Source organism: Salmo salar, chromosome ssa01 (genome assembly GCF_905237065.1).
Source record: "Salmo salar chromosome ssa01, Ssal_v3.1, whole genome shotgun sequence".
Classification (NCBI taxonomy): Eukaryota; Metazoa; Chordata; class Actinopteri; order Salmoniformes; family Salmonidae; genus Salmo; species Salmo salar.
In genome coordinates, this window is record NC_059442.1 from 56,174,774 (window position 1) to 56,201,833 (window position 27,060).

A 27,060-nucleotide genomic window follows, 5' to 3' on the forward strand; every position below is an offset into this window, starting at 1 on the left:
CTTTCCATCCAACCTGACAGAGCTTGAGAGGATTTGCAGAGACGAGTGGGAGAAACTCCCCAAATACAGGTGTGCCAAGCTTGTAGCATTATACTAAAGAAGACTTGAAGGTGTAATCACTGCCAAAGGCGCTTCAACAATGTACTGAGTCAAGGGTCCGAATACTTATGTAAATGTGATTTCAGTTTTTCTTTATTCATACATTAGCAAAAATGTCTTAAATCCTGTGTTTTATTTTGTCATTATGGGGTATTGTGTGTAGATTGATGAGAAAACAACAACAATTGAATCCATTTTAAAATGAGGCTGTTACCTAACAAAATGTCGAAATGTGGTCTGAGTACTTCAGAATGCACTGTAAATCTTATACTGTCTGACTACATGTAGAATTGTTGTTGTGTAGCTAAACAATGATCTTGACTGATGATTTGAATGAAATGGAAAACAAAAAAGTGAGCTTGATGGGCCTTCAACACTGGTAGGTTACCCTGGTGGGAAGCTTGGTTATTTAGAAAACTGGTCCCTGTCAAATTGTTCCTGTCCACTTCACCAGGGAGTTGACATTCAGGCTAATAGAGTTACTGCATTTCCTAATTTTGAAATTAGCGGCTATAACTGACATGTGTTTCTGCACTCTAAACTTGAATCCTGAATACTGATGCAAAATTCTGTTAACTTTTCCAAAATTCCCAGGTCTTCCAGAAATCGTGGTTGGAGGATAACGGATTTCCTGCTTATTCTTTCCTGATTCCAGGAATCTTCCAACTAGGATTTCTGGTAAACCTGGGAATTTTGGGAGCATTATCGGAACTTTGCGACCCTAATCGAACAGTGCAGGATCATCTCCTTGCTCAGTATCAAAGGGAAGTTCTTCTTCAGCACTGTAGCTAGGCGGCTGTCAGACTTCCTCTACAACAACAGCTACATCGATACTGATGAGATGAGAGCGATGCAAGACTTGGCTCTCACACAGTCACATGTAGGGCGCGTTCCTCTGTGCAGGCGTTGCTGACGCATGCCACATGTTAAAACGCCTTGATAGGTATTTTACATCAACTGTTACAGCAATCTGGTGCCCGATGACACAGTCAATTACGTGGCACGAAACTATTGGTTGATTCATGCAATGTCTGAGCAGGTGAAAGCGACCTACAATGTGGTAGCTACAGGACCAAAGCAACAGAGAAGTTTAGCCTCACTTCATGCATTTCTGAGTCAACCTTTAGGTCTTTAAAGCTAGAATCCTTTTAACACTAACAAAGCGGTCACCCCACCTCTGATTTGGTAAAAAGCTGATGGGCCTGGAGAACTGTAACCACTCTCAAATTCATAGATAGAGCTATGAATGCAGAGCTATGGATGCAAGGACTGGTCATCCATAATATCAGCATTATAGTTTTTGTTTATTCATATTTTATGTCACTAATGAGACATGAGCATTGAAAATCTAAAATCAAGGATTTATTGATTTGATTCAAGACATAAACAACAGTGTGACACAGCAGAGCAACAAACATGCATCTTATGTTACATTTTCAACTTGTAAATGTGTATTCAGTAAATTTTCAGGAACCAAGGAAATGTATAAGAATGCTGATCACATCTGAGCAATTTCTTTTGCTAATAATTATAACATTCACTTCTAAATTCACTTCTCTCTATGAACACTTTTCCCTCAACAGTGAACTCCAATGCTTTCCAGTTGAGAATATTTCCTGGAGTAAATCTATTCAACTCCATATACAATTGTATTTCACAGGGAGAGATGACACTGTCCCAGAAGTGGACGTCAGTAACCTCCCCCACAAAGGATTGTGAGACATCAAAACCTCCGCCATAACTGTCTTGCTCTTGAACTAACATTATACTTGGTGTGCCATTTACAGATGTATCAGGTTTAAGAATCCTCCGTGCACTTCGCTTCCCATTAACCCACAGCTGGGTCAGACCACTTTTAGAGTCCCAGGTCCAGCAGATGGAGATCCATTCATTTTTTGAATCTGGCAAACTGATGAAATCCAGTGACGCTCCCCTGATATGCACTCAGTACACACCCATGGAGCGTTTGTACAACAACAAATCATTGTCATGAGACTGGGTTGCCAGAGAAAAAAGGGACTGGCCTCGTTCTTGCTCAGAGTTGAACCTCTGACACATGGTCATAGCAGAAATGGGCTCTGAGACGTTCGCATGGAGCTTTACATGTGAGGTGCTTGTCGCCATTGGGATTACGAACACTTTACCTGAGAGATCTGTAGGACATGTAGAGAGTTAAACTCACCATTAAATAATGTTAAAACAAACCTGCAAGTCAGTCCAATGTGAGTTAATAGTCACAATATTAAAAATGTTAAGGCTTTATGTCCAAATCATCTAAAATGTATTGTGTAGCTCATTGAAGTTACTTATAGATTATCTGGACATGAAGCGCAAACATTTTTAATATCGGGACTATTGACTTGCATTGGATTTGTGCCACAAATGCAAAAAAGTTAGCATTTGGTAACTGCAGACTTGAGCAGAAAATAGTTGTATTTTGTAGTTTATTTGTAAATACAAACTTTTCAAATATTTGAGGTAGTCGAATATAGTTCATATAGCGTTTCAACTAAAGGCATCTGTACAAAATATAATTTGTTAATTGGTTTGATTTGATTATGTACACCTGAGGCAATGGACATTCAGGAAGAATGGACGTTTACAAAACGTTCAGATAGAAATGTATTGTGTAGATCAAATATGACTGTCAGATTGAGGATTGGAATAGTATAGGAGATTGTGTGTGCTCTATTTATTCTATTTCTATTTTCTATTTTCATTCTGAGTTCTGTGCAAAAACAAATGTATAAATGATGCTGAATTGACTGTGGAGTTCACAGAGTCATTGGGATTGAAAATGATCTCTCCATATTTTGGGGAATCCTGATGAAGGGAAGCAAACCAGTTTCACCTAAAACCTCCTCTGTTTTCCTCTTTTTAAATCAACGGTTGGCAGGGGTGTAATGATTACTGACCAATGGGGAAGAATACAAACAACTCCCACTTGGGTCATCAGTGTCATTTCAGGGGAATTTGAATGGGGTTGTTAATGTGTATCAGTCAGATTCAATCAAACCTGCAAGGTTATTCATCTCTGTTTACACAACAACCTGTGCAGACACACACTGGGAAAAAGTCAATAAAGATATCATGCTTTTTCTGTTTCATTCTCCTCTGAAAATAACAAACTTTGCACTTTGCACAGAGTTCATCTGCATACACATTCTAAAATAAAGACACCAAAAAATTGGTATGAGATAGTATTGCACTATTATTTTCAGAGCTTCTTATGTTTTCTTTCTGGCATCAAAGATATTCACATAATACACAGGAATACTGATTTGTACAATGACTTTTAGAGTGAAAGGTGCCATGTACATCAAATTATGACTATTGTCATTGTAATTTATAAAACACAACATTATCAATACCTGGTGAATGATTCTTGCTTTTGTTTTGCTAGCAGTTAAATTAACTTATCTCCTTGAACACTTTTCCCCCAGGTGTGAACTCCAGTGCTTACCAGTTGAGAATACTTGTAATTAACACTGTAACAAGTATTGCAGTTAATTGTAATAACTCATAGTTACACTGACATCACAACATGTAACTGGTGGTAATTGCATACTGTAAATACAAAGGTTTAACAATGAATAAAAAGCTAAAACAGCTTCTATCCACTGGCCATAACAAACAAATAACTTTCTTCTGAAACTCGTCAGTCTATTCTTGTTCTGAGAAATGAAGGCTAATCCATGTGAGAAATTGCCAAGAAACTGAAGATCTCGTACAATGCTGTGTACTACTCCCTTAGGGGGAGTGATGCCTAACAGGGTTTTATAAATAAGCGTAAACCAGTTGATCTTGCGACGGGTATACAGAGATGACCAATTTACAGAGTAGTATAGAGTGCAGTGATGTGTCCTCTAAGGAGCATTGATGGCAAATCTGATGGCCGAATGGTAAAGAACATCTAGCAGCTCGAGATCACCCTTATCTGCCGATCTATAAATTATGCCTCCGTAATCTAGCATGGGTATGATGGTCATCTGAATCATGGTTAGATTGGCAGCTGGGGTGAAAGAGGAGTGATTACGATAGAGGAAACCAAGTCTAGATTTAATCTTAGCCTGCAGCTTTGATATGTGCTGAGAGAAGGACAGTGTACCGTTTAGCCATACTCCCAAGTACTTTTATGAGGTGACTACCTCAAGCTATAAACTCTCAGAAGTAGTAATCACACCGGTGGGGAGAGTGGTATTGTTCTTACTAAATCACATGACCTTTGTTTTGGAGGTGTTTAAAACAAGGTTAAGGGCGGAGAAAACTTGTTGGACGCTAAGGAAGCTTTGTTTTAGAGTGTTTAACACAGAATCGGGGGGGGGTAGCTGAGTATAAGTATCATCTGCATATAAATTGATGAGAGAGCTTCCTACTGCCTGAGCAATGTTGTTGATGTAAATTGAGAAGAGCGTGGGGCCTAGGATTGAGCCTTGGGATACTCCCTTGCTGGCATGCAGTGGCTGAGACAGCAGATGTTTGATTTTTACACTGCACTCTTTGAGAGGTAGTTAGCTAACCAGGCAAACCAGGCAAAAGACCCCTCAGAGACACCAAGACACCAAAATAATGAAATGGTCTATCGTATCAAAAGCTATGGCCAAGTAAATAAAATAGCAGCACAACATTGCTTAGAATCAAGGGCAATGGTGACATCATTTAGGACCTTTAAGGTTGCAGGGACACATCCATAACCTCAGCAGAAACCAGATTCCATACCAGAGAGAATACTATAGACATCAAGAAAGCCAGTCAGTTGATTATTGACACGTTTTTCCAACACTTTTGATAAACAGGGCAAAATAGAAATTGGCATATAACAGTTAGGATCAGCTTGATCTCCCCCTTTAAAAAAAGGACGCATTGTGGCTGCCTTCCAAGTAATGAGAATTTCCCCAGAGAGGAGAGACAGGTTAAAAAGGTCAGAGATAGGCTTGGCAATGATAGGGGCAGCAACCTTAAAGAAGAAAGGGTCTAAACCATCTGACCCAGATGTTTTTTTGGGGTCAAGTTTAAGGAGCTCCTTTAGCACCTTGGACTCAGTGACCGCCTGCAGGGAGAAACTTTGTAGCGGGGCAGAGGAAAAAAAAGGAGGAGCATCGGGGCAAGTTGCATTAGAAGGGGTGGGAGATGAGGAAATGTTGGACGGGCAAGGAGGCATGGCTGAGTCAAATAGGAATCCTGACTTAAAGGACACGTCACTGCATCACTGCCTGACCGCTCAGGAAGGAGACACGTTCTGTCTCCTATAGATGAACGTACTGAAGTGAATTTAACAAGTAGCACAATGGCAGACGGAAAGGAGGGTGGTGTGGCAGGTGCCACTTCTCCTACGAAAGCAGTTATTTTATCTAAAACATCAGGTGTACGCCAACCCCAGCTAAGTAACTCATGCAAAGATTTAAAGCGCAATCATGTGTTTTATCTCCAGTACATTGCCATGATTGTCAGTTATGTAGCTGTTCAACTGATAATCTCAGTGCGTCCTTGCTGGGATGACACACTCAATCGACTGCCGGAGAATATCAACACCAAACACATCGGTTCACCGTTCCACGGGAGCGGACAGTACACAGCATACCATAATATTCTGAATAATGGCCAAGTCTACCTCGCTCCCTATTCCACTGAACCGCTTAGGCATAACAAACACAAGTCCAACATTTATCGGAAACTGTTAAACTACCTGTTCACTACCCTCCTGGGCCTAACATCACCGAGCCAGCGATACTCACCGGAGTGGAAAGCAGTGGATGGCCTCGTCCACTGATCGTCGCCGCTGCGGAAGTGGGTGAGTGCTATGGTCCCATGGTTTCTCTCGACTCACCCGGCTCCAGGATGGAATTTGACTCTTCAAACATACCCATATGCGATCCCTTACTCTGCTTCTGGTACGCAAGCTGTTTTATTTAGTTCCCCGCATCCAGTGCAAGCGGGAGGGATTGTTAATTGCACTACCGAACTGCCCCTAATCAAAACGAAAACAAAAGGCCTAAATCCAGCTGTCAGAAAACACAGAAAATTTAACTTTTTTCAATGTGTCAATCACTCTCGAGTCATCTGGGACCCACGAGCGAAGCCCAAGGGACTACTAGGGGGGCACTTGAACATTCGTAGTGTCATTCCAAAAAGTGATCAAATTCAACATCTTCTCACAGACTTCAACCTTGACTTCCACTGCCTTTCAGAGACATGGCTCCATAAAAACTCTCCATATGCTGCTTTGATTGTGCCTGGCTACAATGTTTTCAGGAGAGACAGGATTGAAGGAAGAGGAGGGGTTCTGATGATTTACATTAAAGAACATATCCGATGTAAACAAATTGAGTGGTCATGTGAAAATGAACTAGAATGTATTGGCCTGAATGTTACACTCTTTCCCCAAATGTCTTTTACCCTTATTGGAATGTATAGACCACCTTCCACCAAAAGTGTGTTTTTTGATCAGTTTAATAACATGCTTAGGGAATGTGATTTTGGGAAAGAGGTCTTCTTAATGGGAGATTTTAACATTAATTATGAAGACAAGTCTTGTAGGAAAACCCTCAAACGGATCACTAATACCTTTGACCTTACACAGCTAGTTAAAGGGCCAACCAGGGTGACTTGTTGCTCTAAAACACAGATTAACCTGGTGTTCAGTAATAAACCAGAGAGAGTGACTAAATCATTCAATATGGTTACTGGGCTGTCTGATCATAATCTGACACTTACAGCCAGAAATCCTTCTAAGAACAGGTTTAACCTCTCTACTGTTAGAAGGCCGGATCAACTAAGAATACCTAAGAGTGAATAAAATTATTTTTAAAACGCAATTAAGGGAATTACCTGGAATGATCTCTTGTCCTATACAGATGTGGAAGCTGATAGTCAGGTTTTTCTATCCACAATCCAGACTACAATAAATGGTTTCCTAAAGAAATTCAAATCCAAACCTGGCCAAAAGAGCACTCTTTCTTGGCTAAATGGAGAAATATGTAAATTGATGAAAGAACGAGATTATGCTCTAAAAACAGCCCTAAAATCCAAATTAGAGCATGACAGACGTAGGTTTACCATGTTGAGAAATAAGGTGATGAAAGAAATCAGACAGGCCAAGGCAAACTTTTTTATTAACATAATTGGTGAAGCAAAGGGAAATTCTAAATTGATCTGGGAGAATTGAAAAAAGTTAACAGGGAAAGACCATAGTAACACTGCAAAAAGACTAGAAATCATGGTGAATAACAATCTAACAGGATGCAGTCGAAATAGCAATTGCCTTCAATTCCAACTTTATTGACTCTGTCAGGGTACTGACACAGAACCCCTCCACTGGTTTCTTGGGCCCAGTGCTAGTAAATGATGCTCAACCTTTCTTCATCATAAGGGAGGTTTCTGAGTCAAAGGTGAACAAGGTGATTAGCTCACTAAAGAACTCTAAAGCCAAAGGTATGTTTGGGCTGGACTCTACCTTTCTTAAAAACTACAAAGAGTCAGTCATTGTCCACGTTACTAAGGTCACCAACACATCTATTGGTCTGGGGGTGTTTCCAAGGGTATGGAAGTCGGCCATAATAACGGCCATCTTTAAATCGGGTGACCCTGCTGACGTGAGTAACTACAGGCCCATTAGTATACTACCTGTGGTATCGAAGGTTGTTGAAAAGTCTGTAGCAGAACCAGAACTGAACGGAGAACTGATTGCCCACCTCAACAACAGCCCCTTCACATTACACTCCATGCTGTTTGGCTTCAGAGCGAAACACTCCACAGAAACGGCCAACCGCTTTCTTCTGGAAAATGTGAGGTCTAAGATGGACAAAGGGGGCGTTGTTGGGGCTGTGTTTCTGGACCTAAGGATGGCTTTTGATAGTGTTAACCATGAGATTCTCATCACAAAACTGTCCAAGTTCAAATTTTCCCTTGATGCCTTGAGATGGATGAAATCATACCTTGAAGGCAGAACTCAGTGTGTCAGAGTGAGCAATGAGGTGTCGCCCACTCTTAGCTATGATATGGGTGTGCCCCAAGGGTCAATACTGGGGCCCCTCCTGTTCAGCCTGTACATTAAATATCTGCCTTCTGTCTGTACTGGGTCTGAAGTTTAAATGTATGCAGATGATACAGTGATATATGTGCATGCAAAGAGCAAACAACAAGCTGCACAAGAACTCACTACTGTAATGGTCCAGGTTACAAAGTGGCTCAGTGAAAAGTGAAAATGTGAAAAGAACTGTCTGCATGTTCTTCACAAAGAGGGCAACAGATGCTACTGAGCCAGATGTCTATGTGTCAGGGGAGAAGCTCCAGGTGGTATCTGATTTTAAGTATCTTGGCATCTTACTTGATTCCAACTTCTCTTTTAAAAATCAGGTGAAGAAGGTAATTCAAATAACCAAATTCAACCTAGCTAATTACCGATTTATACAAAATTGTTTGACTACAGAGGTAGCAAAACAGTACTTAAAATCTATGATACTCCCCTACTTAACATACTGCTTGACTAGTTGGGCCCAAGCTTGCTGTACAACATTAAAACCCATTCAGTCTGTCTACAAACAGGCTCTCAAAATGCTTGAAAGGAAGCCCAATAGCCATCATTACTGTTACATCCTCAGAAAGCATGAGCTCCTGAGTTGGGAAAATATTGTGCAATACACCGACGCATGTCTTGTACTCAAGATCCTAAATGGCCTGGCTCCCCCTCCACTCAGTATTTTTGTTAAACAGAAAACCCAAACATATGGCAGCAGATCCACAAGGTCTGCCATGAGAGTTGACTGTCTTTTCCCTTAAGGAAAAGCACCTTTAGTAAATCCGCTTTCTCTGTGAGAGCTTCCCATGTCTGGAATACACTGCCATCAGACACACATAACTGCACCACCTATCCCACTTTCACAAAAAACATGAAGACGTGGCTAAAGGTCAATCAGATATGTGAACATAATCCCTAGCTCTGTGTTGCCGCTTTTCATGTTGTCTGTTGTCTGCAATACTTGTTACAGTGTTAATTACAAGTATTCTCAACTGGTAAGCACTGGAGTTCACTCCTGGGGGAAAAGTTTTCAAGGAGATAACTTTATTTAACTGCTAGCAAAACAAAAGCAAGAATCATTCACCAGGTATTGATAATGTTGTGTTTTATAAATTACAATGACAATAGTCATAATTTGATGTACATGGCATCTTTCACTCTAAAAGTCATTGTACAAATCAGTATTCCTGTGTATTAAGTGAATATGTTTGATGCCAGAAAGAAAACACAAGAAGCTCTGAAAATAATTGTCACGTCCTGACCAGAATAGGGGTTATTGGTTATGGTAGTTTGGTCAGGACGTGGCAGAGGGTATTTGTTTTATATGGTTCAGGGGGTTATGTGTATGTAGAGGGGGATTGTATTTATGTGTTCTGGGGTTTTTGGTGTATGTTTTGGGTTTCTAGGTTTTCTAGGTTTTGTATTTCTTTGTTGGCCTGGTGTGTCTCTCAATCAGGAACAGCTGTACATCGTTGTTCCTGATTGGGAGTCATATTTAGGTAGCTTGTTTTGACCTGTCTCTTTGTGGGCAGTTGTATTTTGCACTGCTGTTATTATTAGCCTGTAAAACTGTCGGTCTGTCGTTCTTTGTTTATTGTTTTCGTGTTCACTTTAATATAAATAAAATAATGATGAGCACGCAACCCGCTGCGCCTTGGTCCCCTTCTCTCTTCAACGACGGCCGTTACAATAATAGTGCAATACTATCTCATACCAATTTTTTGGTGTCTTTATTTTAGAATGTGTATGCAGATGAACTCTGTGCAAAGTGCAAAGTTTGTTATTTTCAGAGGAGAATGAAACAGAAAAAGCATGATATCTTTATTGACTTTTTCCCAGTGTGTGTCTGCACAGGTTGTTGTGTAAACAGAGATGAATAACCTTGCAGGTTTGATTGAATCTGACTGATACACATTAACAACCCCATTCAAATTCCCCTGAAATGACACTGATGACCCAAGTGGGAGTTGTTTGTATTCTTCCCCATTGGTCAGTAATCATTACACCCCTGCCAACCGTTGATTTAAAAAGAGGAAAACAGAGGAGGTTTTAGGTGAAACTGGTTTGCTACCCTTCATCAGGATTCCCAAAAATATGGAGAGGTACTTTTCAATCCCAATGACTTTTGTGAACTCCACAGTCAATTCAGCATCATTTATACATTTTTTTTGCAAAGAACTCAGAAGGGTTCTTGAAGGCTGATTTAATAATAGTAAGTGTGCTACTTTCAGCGATTTGTTGTTCTCTTTCTACAGTGCACTCAATCTAATGGCGAAGCTGGTGTTTTTGCTGCCCCTGATCTATGGCTGTTATGGTGAACATCAAGGTGAGAGTTTCTTTGAGAGAGATTTTATTCTTTCCCTGGTAACAGTCTATGGACAAGGTTTGACAGAAATCCATGCTTTGGTTTAGTTTAGTTTACTTGGACACGGTTTCTTAGACCTGGAATAACGTTTAAACTATGTTTTGTGAATGCTACTATTTTTCAGGGGGAACAAATAGCTACTTTGGAGACGACTACAACTATTTGAATACAGATCTCAGAAAGTGACTACCTTTCAAAACTAGTTTAATACAGATCTCAGAAAGTGACTACCTTTCAAAACTAGTTTAATACAGATCTCAGCAAGTAACTACGTTTTAAAACTATTTGAATACAGATCTGAGAAAGCAACTACTTAAAACAATTATTTGAATGCAGATCTCAGGAAGTGACCACTTTTCTAAAACTATTGGATTGGCTGCATTCAACTAATGGCAGGGCTGTATCTGGAACTGCATGTTGAAGATAGAAATAGAATAAATAGAGCACACAATCTCCTATACTATTCCGAATCTTCCATCTGACAGTCATATTTGATCTACACAATACATTTCTATCTGAACATTTTGTAAATGCCCATTCTCCTGAATGTCCATTGCCTCAGGTGTACAAAATCAAATCAAACCAATTAACAAATGATATTTTGTACAGATACAGTAAGTATAAATCAGTTGTTATACTCAACTACTGTACTGTATGACTCTTTCAACATGCCACTGAAAAGGTTAAAGGTTCAATTCAAAGCCATTTGCAAACAGCAAGTTGGATGCTTAGCAAAAGCAACTTTGAACACCTTTGTCATCTGAGGGTGTGTTCTTGTTTCAAACACACACTCTACCAACTTTAAAGGGATAGTTTATTCAGAATACAAACTAACAGGATTTTCCACCAACCTTGGCTTTAGTTGATTCAAGAAGACAGTTTTGTGATATTTAGTTTCCTTTCGACACGTAATAGCCATATTTTGTTACTGTGAGCATTCTCAATAACATGAAACTGTTCTTGTGCCTGTGTAATAAAACTGTTACTACTTCTGGAGCAACCTTTTATATTAGCATGTTGATACATAATACTATCTTTGTAACTACTAGGAATAGTGACTGTTCCTTATTCCACTTATGTAATAATTCCATTATGCAATTCTAAAGCAAATTCCAATGTCCTATGTAACAACACTGTTGCTATTGTAACAATCAGAAAGTTACTACACATGTATTGGATCTTGATGTCAAGTGATACTGTATTACCTTATGTCTCAGTCTTAATGAAAATAGAATTATTAGTCATTTTGAAGATGCATATCTAAAAGCTCTCCAAACCATGTGCTTATGATCATATATTTAGACTCGATGAACTAACTGTTGTAGTTTTTAGGTTCTTCATCAAATATTTGGCAGCCATCAAATAATGTTTTATTTTGTTTTCATATAACTTGCACATATTCAAATACCTTTGAATACTATTTTGTTTTATGAGAGGTATTCAAAAATAATTTTCTGAGACCTGTATTTTTTTTGGCCTTTAGTTGAAACGCTATATAACCTATATTCGACTACCTCAAGTATTTGAAAAGTTTGAATTTACAAATAAACTACAAAATACAACTATTTTCTGCCCAAGTCTGCAGTTACCAAATGCTAACTTTTTTGCATTTGTGGCACAAATCCAAGGCAAGTCAATAGTCCCGATATTAAAAATGTTTGCGCTTCATGTCCAAATAATCTATCAGTAACTTCATTGAGCTACACAATACATTTTAGATGATTTGGACGTAAAGCATTAACATTTTTAATATTGTGACTATTAACTCACATTGGACTGACTTGCAGGTTTGTTTTAACATTATTTAATGGTGAGTTTAACTCTCTACATGTCCTACAGATCTCTCAGGTAAAGTGTTCGTAATCCCAATGGCGACAAGCACCTCACATGTAAAGCTCCATGCGAACGTCTCAGAGCCCATTTCTGCTATGACCATGTGTCAGAGGTTCAACTCTGAGCAAGAACGAGGCCAGTCCCTTTTTTCTCTGGCAACCCAGTCTCATGACAATGATTTGTTGTTGTACAAACGCTCCATGGGTGTGTACCGAGTGCATATCAAGGGAGCGTCACTGGATTTCATCAGTTTGCCAGATTCAAAAAATGAATGGATCTCCATCTGCTGGACCTGGGACTCTAAAAGTGGTCTGACCCAGCTGTGGGTTAATGGGAAGCGAAGTGCACGGAGGATTCTTAAACCTGATACATCTGTAACTGGCACACCAAGTATAATGTTAGTTCAAGAGCAAGACAGTTATGGCGGAGGTTTTGATGTCTCACAATCCTTTGTGGGGGAGGTTACTGACGTCCACTTCTGGGACAGTGTCATCTCTCCCTGTGAAATACAATTGTATATGCAGTTGAATAGATTTACTCCAGGAAATATTCTCAACTGGAAAGCATTGGAGTTCACTGTTGAGGGAAAAGTGTTCATAGAGAGAAGTGAATTTAGAAGTGAATGTTATAATTATTAGCAAAAGAAATTGCTCAGATGTGATCAGCATTCTTATACATTTCCTTGGTTCCTGAAAATTTACTGAATACACATTTACAAGTTGAAAATGTAACATAAGATGCATGTTTGTTGCTCTGCTGTGTCACACTGTTGTTTATGTCTTGAATCAAATCAATAAATCCTTGATTTTAGATTTTCAATGCTCATGTCTCATTAGTGACATAAAATATGAATAAACAAAAACTATAATGCTGATATTATGGATGACCAGTCCTTGCATCCATAGCTCTGCATTCATAGCTCTATCTATGAATTTGAGAGTGGTTACAGTTCTCCAGGCCCATCAGCTTTTTACCAAATCAGAGGTGGGGTGACCGCTTTGTTAGTGTTAAAAGGATTCTAGCTTTAAAGACCTAAAGGTTGACTCAGAAATGCATGAAGTGAGGCTAAACTTCTCTGTTGCTTTGGTCCTGTAGCTACCACATTGTAGGTCGCTTTCACCTGCTCAGACATTGCATGAATCAACCAATAGTTTCGTGCCACGTAATTGACTGTGTCATCGGGCACCAGATTGCTGTAACAGTTGATGTAAAATACCTATCAAGGCGTTTTAACATGTGGCATGCGTCAGCAACGCCTGCACAGAGGAACGCGCCCTACATGTGACTGTGTGAGAGCCAAGTCTTGCATCGCTCTCATCTCATCAGTATCGATGTAGCTGTTGTTGGAGAGGAAGTCTGACAGCCGCCTAGCTACAGTGCTGAAGAAGAACTTCCCTTTGATACTGAGCAAGGAGATGATCCTGCACTGGTCAATTAGGGTTGCAAAGCTCTGGTAATGTTCCCAAAATTCCCAGGTTTACCAGAAATCTTAGTTCTCTCTAAATAATAAAGGAAAATATCAAAAAATATACAGTACCTTCAGTAAGAATTCAGACCAGTTATTCTAAAATGTATTAATAAATAAACATCAGCAATCTACACTAAATACCCTATAATCACAAAGTGTTAACAGGTTTTTAGAATTTTTTTGGCACAATTATTTATATATATTTATAATCTTATTTACATAAGTATTCAGACCCTTTTGCAATGAGACTCGAAATTGAGCTCAGGTGCATCCTGTTTCTATTGATCATTGTTGAGATGTTTCTACAATTTCATTGGAGTCCACCTGTGGTAAATTAAAATGATTAGACATGATTTGGAAATGCACACACCTGTTTATATAAGGTCCCACAGTCAACACAGCATGTCAGAGCAAAAACCAAACCATAAGGTCAAAGTAATTGTCTGTAGAGCTCCGAGACAGGATTGTGTCAAGGCAAAGATCTGGGGAAGGGTTCCAAAAACTTTCTGCAGCATTGAAGGGCCTTCGTCAGGGAGGTGACCAAGAACCCGATGGTCACTCTGATAGAGCTCTGGGTTTCCATGGCAGAGCAGCTGTGTAAAGTGTGTCGCCATTGGACTCTGGAGCAGTGGAAAAGCGTTCGCTGGAGTGATGGATCACTCTTCACCATCTGGCAGTCCAAGGGATTAATCTGGGTTTGGCGGATGCCAGGAGAAGGCTACCTGCCCCAATGCATAGTGTCAACTGTAAAGATGGTGGAGGAGGAGTAATGGTCTGGGGCTGCTTTTAATGGCTCCCGAGTGGTGCAGCAGTCTAAGGCACTGTATCTCAGTGTTAGAGGCATCACTACAGACTTTGGTTTGATCCCGGGCTGTATCACAACCGGCCATGATCGGGAGTCCCATAGGGCGGCGCACAATTGGTCCAGCATCGTACGGGTAAGGGGAGTGTTTGGCCAGGGTAGGCCGTCATTGTAAGATAAGAATTTGTTCTTATATGACTTGGCTATGTAAATAAATAAATATATTCCCTTCACTGGAACTAAGGGGCCTAGCCCAAACTATTATATATATATATATAGGCCGCTTAGTTCCAGTGAAGGGAAATCTTAACGCTACAGCATACAATGACATTCTAGAAGATTCTGTGCTTCCAATATCGTGGCAACAGTTTGGGGAAGGCCTTTTACTGTTTCAGCTCAAAGTGAGGTCCATACAGAAATGGTTTGTTGAGATCGCTGTGGAAGAACTTGACTGGCCTGTACAGAGCCCTGACCTCAACCCCATCGAACAACTTTGGGATGAATTGGAACAGCGTCTGCGAGCCAGGCCTAATCGCCCAACATCAGTGCCCGACCTCACTAATGCTCTTGTGGCTGAAAGGTCCCCGCAGCAATGTTCCAACGTCTAATGGAAAGCCTTCCCAGAAGAATTGAGGCTGTTATAGCAGCAAAGGGGGGACCAACTCCATATTAATATCCATGATTTTGGAATGAGATGTTTGACGAGTAGGTGTCCACATACTTTTGGTCATGTAGTGTACCTAGTGTTAGGAACATGTTTTGTCAATGAGACTGAGAACTAAATAACCAGCTGAGCTAGCAAACAATGTAACACAAGTATTATTTCAGATTTTAAAAATGACTCCATCAATAGGCTCTGTATTTCAGGAATCCACGTTGCCATGATGCACTGTTCAATGATTTAACCATTTAAAACTCTCAGTTTTTGCCATTGCCGTTTGAAATGAGAGCTTGTCCAAGGTGTCGGACTTGATGACAGTTGCTATTCATTTTAGCTCTGCAATTCGTTTGCCCAAAACTCTGGGTCGGGGCTTATCGAAGGGTAATTTCTGGTAATTGTTCATCAAATCAACATAATATCAGTCCCTTTCAATGCAACAAACCAAACCAAATATACATTTGCAAGATTGAGTGTGTGGTTTTGCTTTAGGCTGAGGAGTAAATCGGAGTAGCCTTCTAGCGCTGAGTGTAGCCGTGTGTGCTTATTTGTTGATATTCTTTGCTAGTTTGCCAGTTACTACATACATTTTTGTCTGATTCTCTGTATGGTAATAACATTTGATAAAAGAAATATGATGCTTTCTTGCATCATATAACACAACACAATTTTCACTTATTTGGTGTTATAGATCTTATTTTCTTGTTTAAAAATCTGTGGGGGTGGGGGGGGGGGGTTGTTGTGTTTTCCGGGACAAACACCAAACCCAAACAAACACCAAATGAGGGTTAGGACATTTGAGCAATATTTGCAATGTGATGATGTTGAAATCATTGAGCAATTTCAAGGATTTAACATTTCATCATACTATCTGAATCGTTCTATCTATAGAAGTTGACCAAAGTGTGTCCATGTCAGTAACTAAAGAGATTGATCAAAATAAGCCATTCGAGATGTGCATTTATCCATATTTGAGTCTAAAAAAAACAATACTACTCCATACTTCACTCATCTTACTGGTTTGCTTGTTCTCAGTGACTGTCTGTTTACACTCTGTGGGTGTGCATGTGCGTGTGTTTGTGCCTCCCTGCGTGCTTGTGTGCGTGCACGGATATCACTAGTGTGTGACTGATACTGCTATGCTATCTAGATGGGACAAGCGATGGCCAGTCCCCTTACATGCAGCAATGCATCAAATCCAGGTTTCAGCAGTGGAACCTGTCTGGATAAATCAACCTGCAATTCAAAGTTTGACAGTTCAGTTCATGCATTAATTCCAAGGGTCAATTTTTGCTAAAGGGTTAAAACAGAAGAATTTAAAAAAAAACTGTCTCGCACTGGGTTTTGAATCCTCTGAGCCGTTGCTCGCAGTTCAAGCTCTTCCTTTATCCCCATCCACAACGCCTTAGCAAGCCGCGAGCCCTGTCCACATCCTGGCGTCCTGGACAAATGTGTAATACTGCTACAGGCTTGATGAAGAAATGCTGGCTGATCCCCAGTCAGGGAGAAGCTGTTCCTGAAAGATGGGAGAGTATAATAAAACTACAATAAAAACAGGAGGGTGATATGCATATCATAAACTTCATAACCGGTGCTAAGACGTTGTGGGGGACCGGCAAATCTGCGGTACACCACTGCCCCAGACCCCAGTGCCAGATAAACCAGGTCTGAAGGGGTTAATTAAAGCCTGAGAGAGTGAGCGGCTAGTCGCTCCACTGCTTGACCTCTGACCCTGACCAGCTGCCCTGACCTCCCCGACCACATTCCCCTGATAAGACAGGAAGATAAAGAGAGAGGAGGGAGGGAAAGAAAGAGGGAGGGAGGCGGGGGTTGTGTCCAGGGGGGTGGAGAGGGAAGATGGAAGGGGTGAGAGAAGGGGGATGTGTGTGTAGAGAGGTGGAGGTGATGTAGGGGTGGAAGATGGAAAAGGGGGTAGAGTGGAGAGGGGAGAGGAGAGACTAAGTGGGTGAGAGATGAGAGAGGAAGATAGATGGAGTCTGCTATAGAGGAATAGAGATGGAGTGGGTGAGAGAGGGGAGAGGAAGAGATGAGTTTAGGAGGGAGGACAGTATCCATCTCAGCTTTCAGACAGGCTGCCCTGGAGGCAGTATTATCAGACCTGTCACTACACACTGATAAGACACAGTGTTCTGGTTGTCCCCGGCTCCAAACGACACATGTAAGGATTCAGTGTTCGTGCTTCCAGTGATAGTGAGGAAGATACTGGAGGTAAGAGTCCTGGATTAATTAGTGTCTCGCTCACATGAAAGCACACACACACACACACACACACACACACACACACACACACACACACACACACACACACACACACACACACACACACACACACTTAAATACTTTATTTGAAAACACCAATCAAATTTACATTAGAAAAGGATCCAAACATTTCAAAGGTCCCTGTATACATGGCACTCAAGGGTACAGAAAACATCTCCTCCAAACAGCTAGGCTGCCCACTACAGCTAAAACAGATCAGTACCTAGTCAATTGTGTTGCCCTACTTTTTGTCAGGCCCTCTATCTGGAGGCCACGCACTTAAAGCCTGTGTACGTGACAGGAACAAAAGGCTGCACACAGATTGACCACCTTTGTTTTTGTAGGTCAGGACTCACGGCATGGGAACATGGCCATCTAAACCTAAATAATCCAAGTTGATAATTTATTGGTGTTTGGGAGATGTGGTCCCACTAGGCCGGCGGAGATACAATCTTCTGCAAAATCATTCGCTTGGAGATTACAGCAAAAATATTATATCAAAAATATTAATCAATATTAATCAACGCGAGCTTATGACCCGAGCTTACTGGGAATTCCTCGTTCATGGGAAATAATTGCAATCCCCAATCCCTATCACGAGTGGTATAGCTAGCTATACCTATTGCCAGACAGGAAATAATTTAGCTAATAAAAACAGAATCTAATTTGTGTTTATAAGCTAACCCCATCATTGTTTAGGCCAACAATTTTTGTAAGATTATAATGGTATTTGGTCATATGACTATGGCAGGGTTCAGTGACAAGCAATAGAGAGAGTGAGAGAGAGAAAGCACCGCCCATGTTGAGGCAGGGAGAGGACAAACAGGTCATCAGGTGAGAATTTGAGTTAGTGAAAGGCACTCTCAGTTCAACTCCTCATCTTTGCTGAGTGGAGCCCAAGTGCTATAACAAAACAGTTGTTGCCTACATTCTGATTTCATAAGGTTGTCATGGCAGGGCTCAAAGACAGTCAATAAAGAGAGGAAGAGCACCGCCCACGTTGAGGCACAAGGAGATTACGAACAGGTCATCAGGTGAGAATTTGGAATTTGAGTTATAAGGCCGTCTGGTAAAGCACGTTGCACAGCATTTCACATTGCATACAGATTGGGACAACAGGTTCAACTCCTCATCTTTGCTGACTGTAGCCCAAGTGTTACAGTATAACAACTGCTGTTGCCTAAATGTTGATTTCATTTGGATGTCATGGAGGTTGAAAACGGGGCTGCGCTCAACAATGCCACAAAGCAGATTGAACCATGTTGCCGTTTGTCATATCCACCAGGACAAGCTGGATACCATTGATAGGAAAACAATATGCCCAAATATTCTTTCTGGCAGTGTCATGGGTAAACAGGTGTTTGGTGCATTTACGTGAATTGAAACTGAAGATCTGACCCCTCTCTCTACCACTATATGCCCACTTTTGTATAGGGTTGCAACCGGTTAGTGTCTGTTATTGAATGTGTATGTTTTTTACTTGGTGGTCAATGACAATGAGTTGTTGCTATGTATTTTTGAAGTCTATTGCTTGAGCATGACACCAGACTGACTGGTTTATTTTGAAGTCTTCTGATTGAGCATTACGCCATACTGATTGGTTTATTTTGAGTTCTATTGTTTCATTATTTTATGAATTAATACTGCAGAAAAAGTTTCCAGATTGCCTCGACTCCTTATATGTTAATTGGATATAAGAAATGAGTAATTGAAGACCATGTACTAGCCAAGTGTGACGAAAGGTACAGAAATATAAATGATTGATTTTGACATTTAAATGTAAAGGGTTAAGAGTCAGAAAAAAGTTTAAAGGAATATAGAAAAATGTTGCTATTTCAGTTGGGATTGGGGTGTATTGACCAATCAGGATATTTTGGGGTGTATTTTCCCTTCAAAATTCACCAGAAACAACCATTTCACGTACCCCCTAGAAGGGTGTTGACACTGGAACCCAATGACCCTGACCCCCCCATATCTGACACAAAGTTAGGCCCTTGCCTCAACTCATGTCTCATACCCTCATTCAATCACTGCTGTGATTCCTTCACAACACTGTGTAAGTAACCGTCTCATTCCCATTCCCCTTAATATTTTACTATGAAAAATGTTTTAGGTAAAAATGATTTATGTCTTTGACGATTTTTTAAACATGCTTTGTGTCTCTGTGCGTGCCTCTGTCTGTGCCTATACCGTGGGTCTCCCATCCTCATAAATGTATTTTTCACTTCACCAGTCTCCACTGATACACACACACACACACACACACACACACACACAGATTCACAAATGCATTCAGAGAAACACACACTCCCTGAGACACAAACAAACATTCTGGTCCTCCCCATACTCCCACACGCTGATCTCACAAACCCACCCAGAGAGCCTCCTTGATGATTCATTCATTGTGCAACATTAGAAATGGACAGTTTCACTGTAATAGTCCAGGGGAGATAGATTCATGAAGACAAAGGGAATGCAGCCAGTGGTCTCTGACAGTTAGATATGACTTATTACACAGAGGTCGAGATGAGTGTAAATCAATGTTGTTTCCAGGCCTGTGAGGGAGTTAGGAAAATAGAGTTGTTTGCCAGGGAATGCATCTGCCCAGTACAGGGAGTTAAAATATGATCTTATGTCCTGGCTTGCACACACATACGCACGCACACAAATGCTTGCGCAAGTGAGATTTGGTTGGGTGGGCCCCACCTTCCAGCAAAACATTTTAGTTGACCCCTCTTGACAGCGGAGATAAAGCATTTTATTTTAAAGTTAATTTCCTGCGATTCTACACATTTTGCCACTCATTCATTACCCAGTGCAAGACCATTCACACACACATGCACACTTGCCTGTCCACAGCTTCAAACTGTTAATTTAACTAGCATGCATAGCTAGAAACACAGTGTAATGGAACTCACAAAACCTCCCTGAGTAACAATGAGGAGCCATCTTCCACTTCAAAAGAACCGTCACCAGCGCCACGAGGCTACTAACCTTACAGCAAACGCTAGATAATAAAAAGTTTCGAACATCCAAACAGTACCACAACAAAAGATTACATATAAAGTATACATGATTAAACGGAGCCATAGAGATTCATTAATTAAAATTTTAATTAATTCAAACACATAAACGGCACCCAGGAAGTCAGTGAATTTCTCACTTTTTTTCTGTAGCTAAGCAGCGTGGCTTGGCACACAGCACAAAACTCTTACAACAACTTCACAAAACAATCAAATTGTAAAACCACTAACTGTCTGTAGGTAGTATATTTTACTTACTAGTAATGATAAAGTGTATAAGTTCATACATAATACCGACCTGTAAAACGGAAATGATGAGACTGGAAATAAGGAGTCTGGTTCTGGGACAGATTTGCTCAGAATGAGGAATTAGCGCCAAGTTCAAAGTACATCACCAACCAAACCAGATCTTCCACATATCGCAGTCTCCCGCTTGTGGAGATACTTGGTATACATGACTTCCAATGTAACATCTGGAAGACATATATTCTTAAACAGAATATTTAGTTTGAAAAATAAGGTGCACATCTCTTAACTTCTCTAGGGACAGTGGGACGATTTCGTCCCACCTACGTAACAGCCAGTGGAATCCCGTGGCGCGTTATTCAAATACCTTAGAAATGCTATTACTTCAATTTCTCAAACATATGACTATTTTACACCATTTTAAAGATAAGACTCTCGTTAATCTAACCACACTGTCCGATTTCAAAAAGGCTTTACAACGAAAGCAAAACATTAGATTATGTCAGCAGAGTACCCAGCCAGAAATAATCAGACACCCATTTTTCAAGCTAGCATATAATGTCACAAAAACCCAGAACACAGCTAAATGCAGCACTAACCTTTGATGATCTTCATCAGATGACACACCTAGGACATTATGTTATACAATACATGCATGTTTTGTTCAATCAAGTTCATATTTATATCAAAAACCAGCTTTTTACATTAGCATGTGACGTTCAGAACTAGCATACTAGTATGCTAGTTCTGAACGTCACATGCTAATGTAAAAAGCTAATGTAAAAAGCAAACTTCCGGTGAATTTACAAAAAACGTACTGAATTACTCACGATAAACGTTCACAAAAAGCATAACAATGATTTTAAGAATTATAGATACAGAACTCCTCTATGCACTCGATATGTCCGATTTTAAAATAGCTTTTCGGTGAAAGCACATTTTGCAATATTCTCAGTAGATAGCCCGGCATCACAGGGCTAGCTATTTAGACACCCAGCAAGTTTAGCACTCACCAAAGTCAGATTTACTATAAGAAAAATGCTATTACCTTTGCTGTTCTTCGTCAGAATGCACTCCCAGGACTTCTACTTCAATAACAAATGTTGGTTTGGTCCCAAATAATCCATTGTTATATCCAAACAGCGGCGTTTTGTTCGTGCGTTCAAAACACTATCCGAAAGGGTAAAGAAGGGTGACGAGCACGGCGCATTTCGTGACAAAAAAATTCTAAATATTCCATTACCGTACTTCGAAGCATGTCAACCGCTGTTTAAAATCAATTTTTATGCAATTTTTCTCGTAAAAAAAACGATAATATTCCGCCCCGGAATCTGCGTGTAGGTAAACAGACCGAAAGAAAATAAAGCACGGGGTCGACTCGTGCACGCGCCTAAGCCCATTGTCCTCTGATCGGCCACTTGACAAAAGCGTAAATGTGTTTCAGCCTGGGGCTGCCTCGATATCATTCAGCTTTTTCCCAGGCTCTGAGAGCCTATGGGAGCCGTAGGAAGTGTCACGTTACAGCAAAGATCCTCAGTCTTCAATAAACAGAGACAAGAAGAACAAGATCTTGTCAGAGAGGGCACTTCCTGTAAGGAATCTTCTCAGGTTTTTGCCTGCCATATGAGTTCTGTTATACTCACAGACACCATTCAAACAGTTTTAGAAACTTTAGGGTGTTTTGTATCCAAAGCCAATAATTATATGCATATTCTAGTTACTGGGCAGGAGTAGTAACCAGATTAAATCTGGTACGTTTTTTATCCGGCCGTGTCAATACTGCCCCCTACCCCCAACAGGTTAACCTCTTACATCTAGACGTTCCGCTAGCGGAACACCTGCTCCAGTATCCAATGATGGGCGTGGCGCGAAATACAAACTCCTCTAAAATACAAAAACTTCAATTTTTCAAACATATGACTATTTCACAGCATTTTAAAGACAAGACTCTCCTTTATCTAACCACACTGTCCGATTTCAAAAAGGCTTTACAACGAAAGCAAAACATTAGATTATGTCAGCAGAGTACCAAGCCAGAAATAATCAGACACCCATTTTTCAAGCTAGCATATAATGTCACAAAAACCCAGAAGACAGCTAAATGCAACACTAACCTTTGATGATCTTCATCAGATGACAACCCTAGGACATTATGTTATACAATACATGCATGTTTTGTTCAATCAAGTTCATATTTATATCAAAAAACAGCTTTTTACATTAGCATGTGACGTTCAGAACTAGCATACCCCCCGCAAACTTCCGGGGAATTCGCTAACATTTTACTAAATTACTCACGATAAACGTTCACAAAAAGCATAACAATTATTTTAAGAATTATAGATACAGACCTCCTCTATGCACTCGATATGTCCGATTTTAAAATAGCTTTTTGGTGAAAGCACATTTTGCAATATTCTAAGTACATAGCCCAGGCATCACGGGCTAGCTATTTAGACACCCGGCAAGTTTAGCACTCACCAATATCAGCTTTACTATTATAAAAGTTTCATTACCTTTTGTTGTCTTCGTCAGAATGCACTCCCAGGACTGCTACTTCAATAACAAATGTTGGTTTGGTCCAAAATAATCCATCGTTATATCCGAATAGCGGCGTTTTGTTCGTGCGTCCCAGACACTATCTGAAATGGTAAATCAGGGCGCAATTCGCATGGCGCAATTCGTGACAAAAAAAATCTAAATATTCCATTACCGTACTTCGAAGCATGTCAACCGCTGTTTAAAATCCATTTTTATGCCATTTTTCTCGTAAAAAAGCGATAATATTCCGACCGGGAATCTCCTTTTAGCTAAACTGAGGAAAGTAAACAAAGCTTTCGGTCGACGCGGGCACGAGCCTGAGTCTCACAGTACTGTAACCAGCCACTACCCAAACGCGCTACTTTGTTTCAGCCAGAGCCTGCAAAGCCACGATTCAGCTTTTTACCGCCTTCTGAGACCCTATGGCAGCCGTAGGAAGTGTCACGGGACAGCTAAGATCCTCACTCTTCAATAAACAGACAAGAAGAACGACACCTTGTCAGACAGGCCACTTCCTGCCTGAAACCTTGTCAGGTTTTTGCCTGCCAAATGAGTTCTGTTATACTCACAGACACCATTCAAACAGTTGTAGAAACTTTGGAGTGTTTTCTATCCATATGTAATAAGTATATGCATATTCTAGTTACTGGGTAGGAGTGGTAACCAGATTAAATCGGTATGTTTTTTATCCAGCCGTGAAAATACTGCCCCCTAGCCATAACAGGTTAAATAAAATAAAGTGAAAATAACATAAAACTGTGACCAATATGGTAAGGCACTAGTGTGGGGTAAGGTAGGGTTTGGTAGGGCTGTGCAATGCGGTAAGGTTCAATTCCACAGACTATTGTAGGTGGTACCCCATAAACCTATACAGTGTTGATTGCGGTGTGTGGCTGGTAGGATAGCTGACCTAGCATACGGTAAGTGAATATCTGTGCAGGCCTTCTCTCACCTGTGCAGGCTAGGAGGGGGGTTCACTATGTATCTTTCCTCTCCTACTGGTGTTCTTCGTCCATTCCCATCTTCTGTATCTGACCGTACTAGTTCAGCAGGTAAGTATTGCTCTTCTTGTTCTCCTTCAGAGTCTTCTGGCCTTCGGGTTTCTCTTTTGGTTGCAACAACTTGGGTATGTACCGGGTCTTGTGTGGGTCCTACACGGGCTGGATTTCTCTGAGGATCACAGGTAAGTCTCAAGTTGTCTGTTCTTTGCACTTTTCTTACAGGTATTCTCAGCCAGTAATGTGCTCCTGAGCTTTCTTTGTCTGAGTCTGTTGTATCACTGTTTTGGGTCAGCTCTCTCTCTTGTTCAGCTCTTTAGTTTCTGCTTTTTCCCCTTTTCTCTTTAGGTGGGTTTGTCTGTGCGGGCTACAGGTAAGTTGTTCACTTGGTGCAGGAGATTCTGGTGTAAGGTACAGGTCTTATTCCCACTGGTTTCTGGACAGACTTTGTACACTGGGTTGTGACTCACTTGCTCTTTCACTACATATATTGTTCTTTCCCTGTATGACCTTAACTTTCCAGGACCACCTCTCTCGCTCAAGTTTTGCATGAGGACTCTGTCGCCGTGTTGCAGAACCACTCCCCTCAAGTGACGGTCGTAGTATTGCACTTGCCTGTTTGCTGTTCTCGGACGCAATTCTGTATGCTTTGGTCATTCTTTCAGCCCACTTTTCAGCATAACTTCTAGGTGTGTGTGACTCCTCTCCTGTTGCTAGGTCAAACAACAAGTCTACAGGTAGGCGGGGGTGGTGACCATATAGTAAGTAGAAAGGTGAGTATCCAGTCGCTTCATGTCTGGTGCAGTTGTAGGCATGGACGACTTGTGGAAGATGCTCTTTCCACTTGTCCTTCTCCTTTTCCTCACGCGTCCTCAGGATTTGAAGTAGGGTCCTATTGAATCTTTCGGCCGGGTTACACTGAGGGTGATAGGGAGATGTCCTAGGGTGACCCACTCCTGTCACTTGCTGCAGTGTTTTGAAGAGTTCGTTCTCAAACTCTCGACCTTGATTGTGGTGTAACTTGGAGGGGTATATCTTTCCGGCTGCTGTTTTTCCGGACATGTTCTTGGTCGGATACGCTTATGCAAATCTTGTGCGATGGTCTATTACGACCAGTGTGCCCATCGGTGCTTTTACATGTGTGACTGGCTTATTTTGCTTGATACAGCGGCGGCGGCTGGTTACATATTCCTTAATGTCTCTCTTCATAAATGGCCAGTAGAACCTTTCTCGTGCCAGACTGGGGACTCTCTCTGTTCCAACATAACCCATGTAAGACTAGCTGGTGACTTTGACTGGTTTTCCGGTACAGGAGTCCATTGTCAATGTGTCGTTTTCCCCATTCATGCATCAGTTTCTTGGTAGTGGCACTTACACTTGCCTCACTTGTAAGTATCCTGTTTGTTTTTTTAGTCTCATTAGTTCTCCAATAACTTGATCGTCTCTTTGGGCTTTTTCTAGCATGCCATATTCGATAGTTGGCAGGGGTCTACGAATGTACTGTTCCTCTACATGGTCTTGTGACAGGTGCAAGGCTGCGACCCATGCTACATATTTTTCCTGTCCTTCCTGACTCCTTAGCCATGTTGCACAAACAGCTTCACCTGACAACTCTTCTGTACACTGAGCTACATACTGGTCTATGTCAAGGGGAAAACGGGATAGCATGTCTGCGTCTGTATAGACTTTGCCTGGTCAGTACTTGATGTCGAACCTCAAGTCTGACAGTTCCCAACCCATCTGTGGCCTGCTGCACTTAGCCTGTGCTCATGATGTATGTCAGGGGATTGTTATCCGTGTAGATAGTAAAGTAAGGTGCGTAAAAGACAGCCCACTTCAAGGCAAGAAACTCAAGTTTGCCAGAGTGAAGGTTGTAATTATTCTCGGCTGGTGAGAGGATTCTTGATCCATACTCAACGACCCTCAGCTTCCCATTTTTACGTTGATAAAGGCCGGCTCTAAGCCCTTGATCGGAGGCATCAGTGTGGCTAACATGTCGATCAGTCTCCCAAGAGTACTTTGGTGTGCCTCGGTCCATTCCACTGGAGTCCTGGACGCCAACTGGCACCTTTCCGTGGTTTCCCTGATGGCACTACGACTGTACCGTTTTTCACTTAGAGTAGTTCGCAGATTGGCTTAGTCCTGTATGTTAGTGTGGTAGTAACTTATTAAGAATCAGAGTAGTTTTTGAACATCCCCAACAGTACCAGGTTTTTTGTCTCTCAAGGCAAAGATGGCTTCCTGGTCCTTAGGGTCGATCCAAACTCCATCTGCAAAGACCAGACGTCCCACGTACCTGACTTCTCTCCGGAACAGTTCACACTTAGTTGGTCTCAGCTTCACTCCGTGGCGTTGAAGGGCTTTCAGTACTCTTCGGAGTCCTTCCACGTGCTCTTCAAACGACTTGGAGTAGCAGAGGACATTGTCCAGGTAAGGAATGCAGCATTCATCTCAGCCATGAACCTCTAGTCTAAGTGTCCAATCTTTCTTGCGGACGCATACGACCGGTGCAGCGTAAGGTGACTTGGACTTGACGATCCACCGTTTAGCCAGCAGGTCTTGGACGTATTCTTTCACATCCTTGTAGAGTGACTTCGGGACAGAGGTGTATGTTCTCTGGACATGGATGTCATCCTTAAGGTTGATGGTCATCTGTAGGCTCGGGATACATCCAATGTCGTCATCATCACGGGTGAATGCAGCACATTCGTCATAGACCATCTGTCTCAC

The 27,060-nt window shown here is 41.2% G+C and overlaps 2 protein-coding genes across 2 annotated transcripts; one reads left to right on the forward strand and one right to left on the reverse strand.

Moving 5' to 3' along the window:
• Positions 1–1,448: 1,448 nt before the first annotated feature.
• Positions 1,449–2,268, reverse strand: LOC106608633 (serum amyloid P-component-like; the record flags this gene model as incomplete). Its single annotated transcript, XM_014206703.2, is given in 1 exon segment — positions 1,449–2,268. A coding segment is annotated over 1 exon segment (648 nt), but the record flags the coding sequence as incomplete, so codon positions are not given.
• A 7,935-nt stretch (positions 2,269–10,203) lies between these two features.
• LOC100136583 (pentraxin) lies at positions 10,204–13,101 on the forward strand. The gene is given in 3 exon segments (NM_001123671.1): positions 10,204–10,218; positions 10,372–10,442; positions 12,321–13,101. Coding segments are annotated over 3 exon segments (711 nt in total). The 5' UTR covers positions 10,204–10,210; the 3' UTR covers positions 12,953–13,101.
• The last annotated feature ends 13,959 nt before the right edge of the window (positions 13,102–27,060 follow it).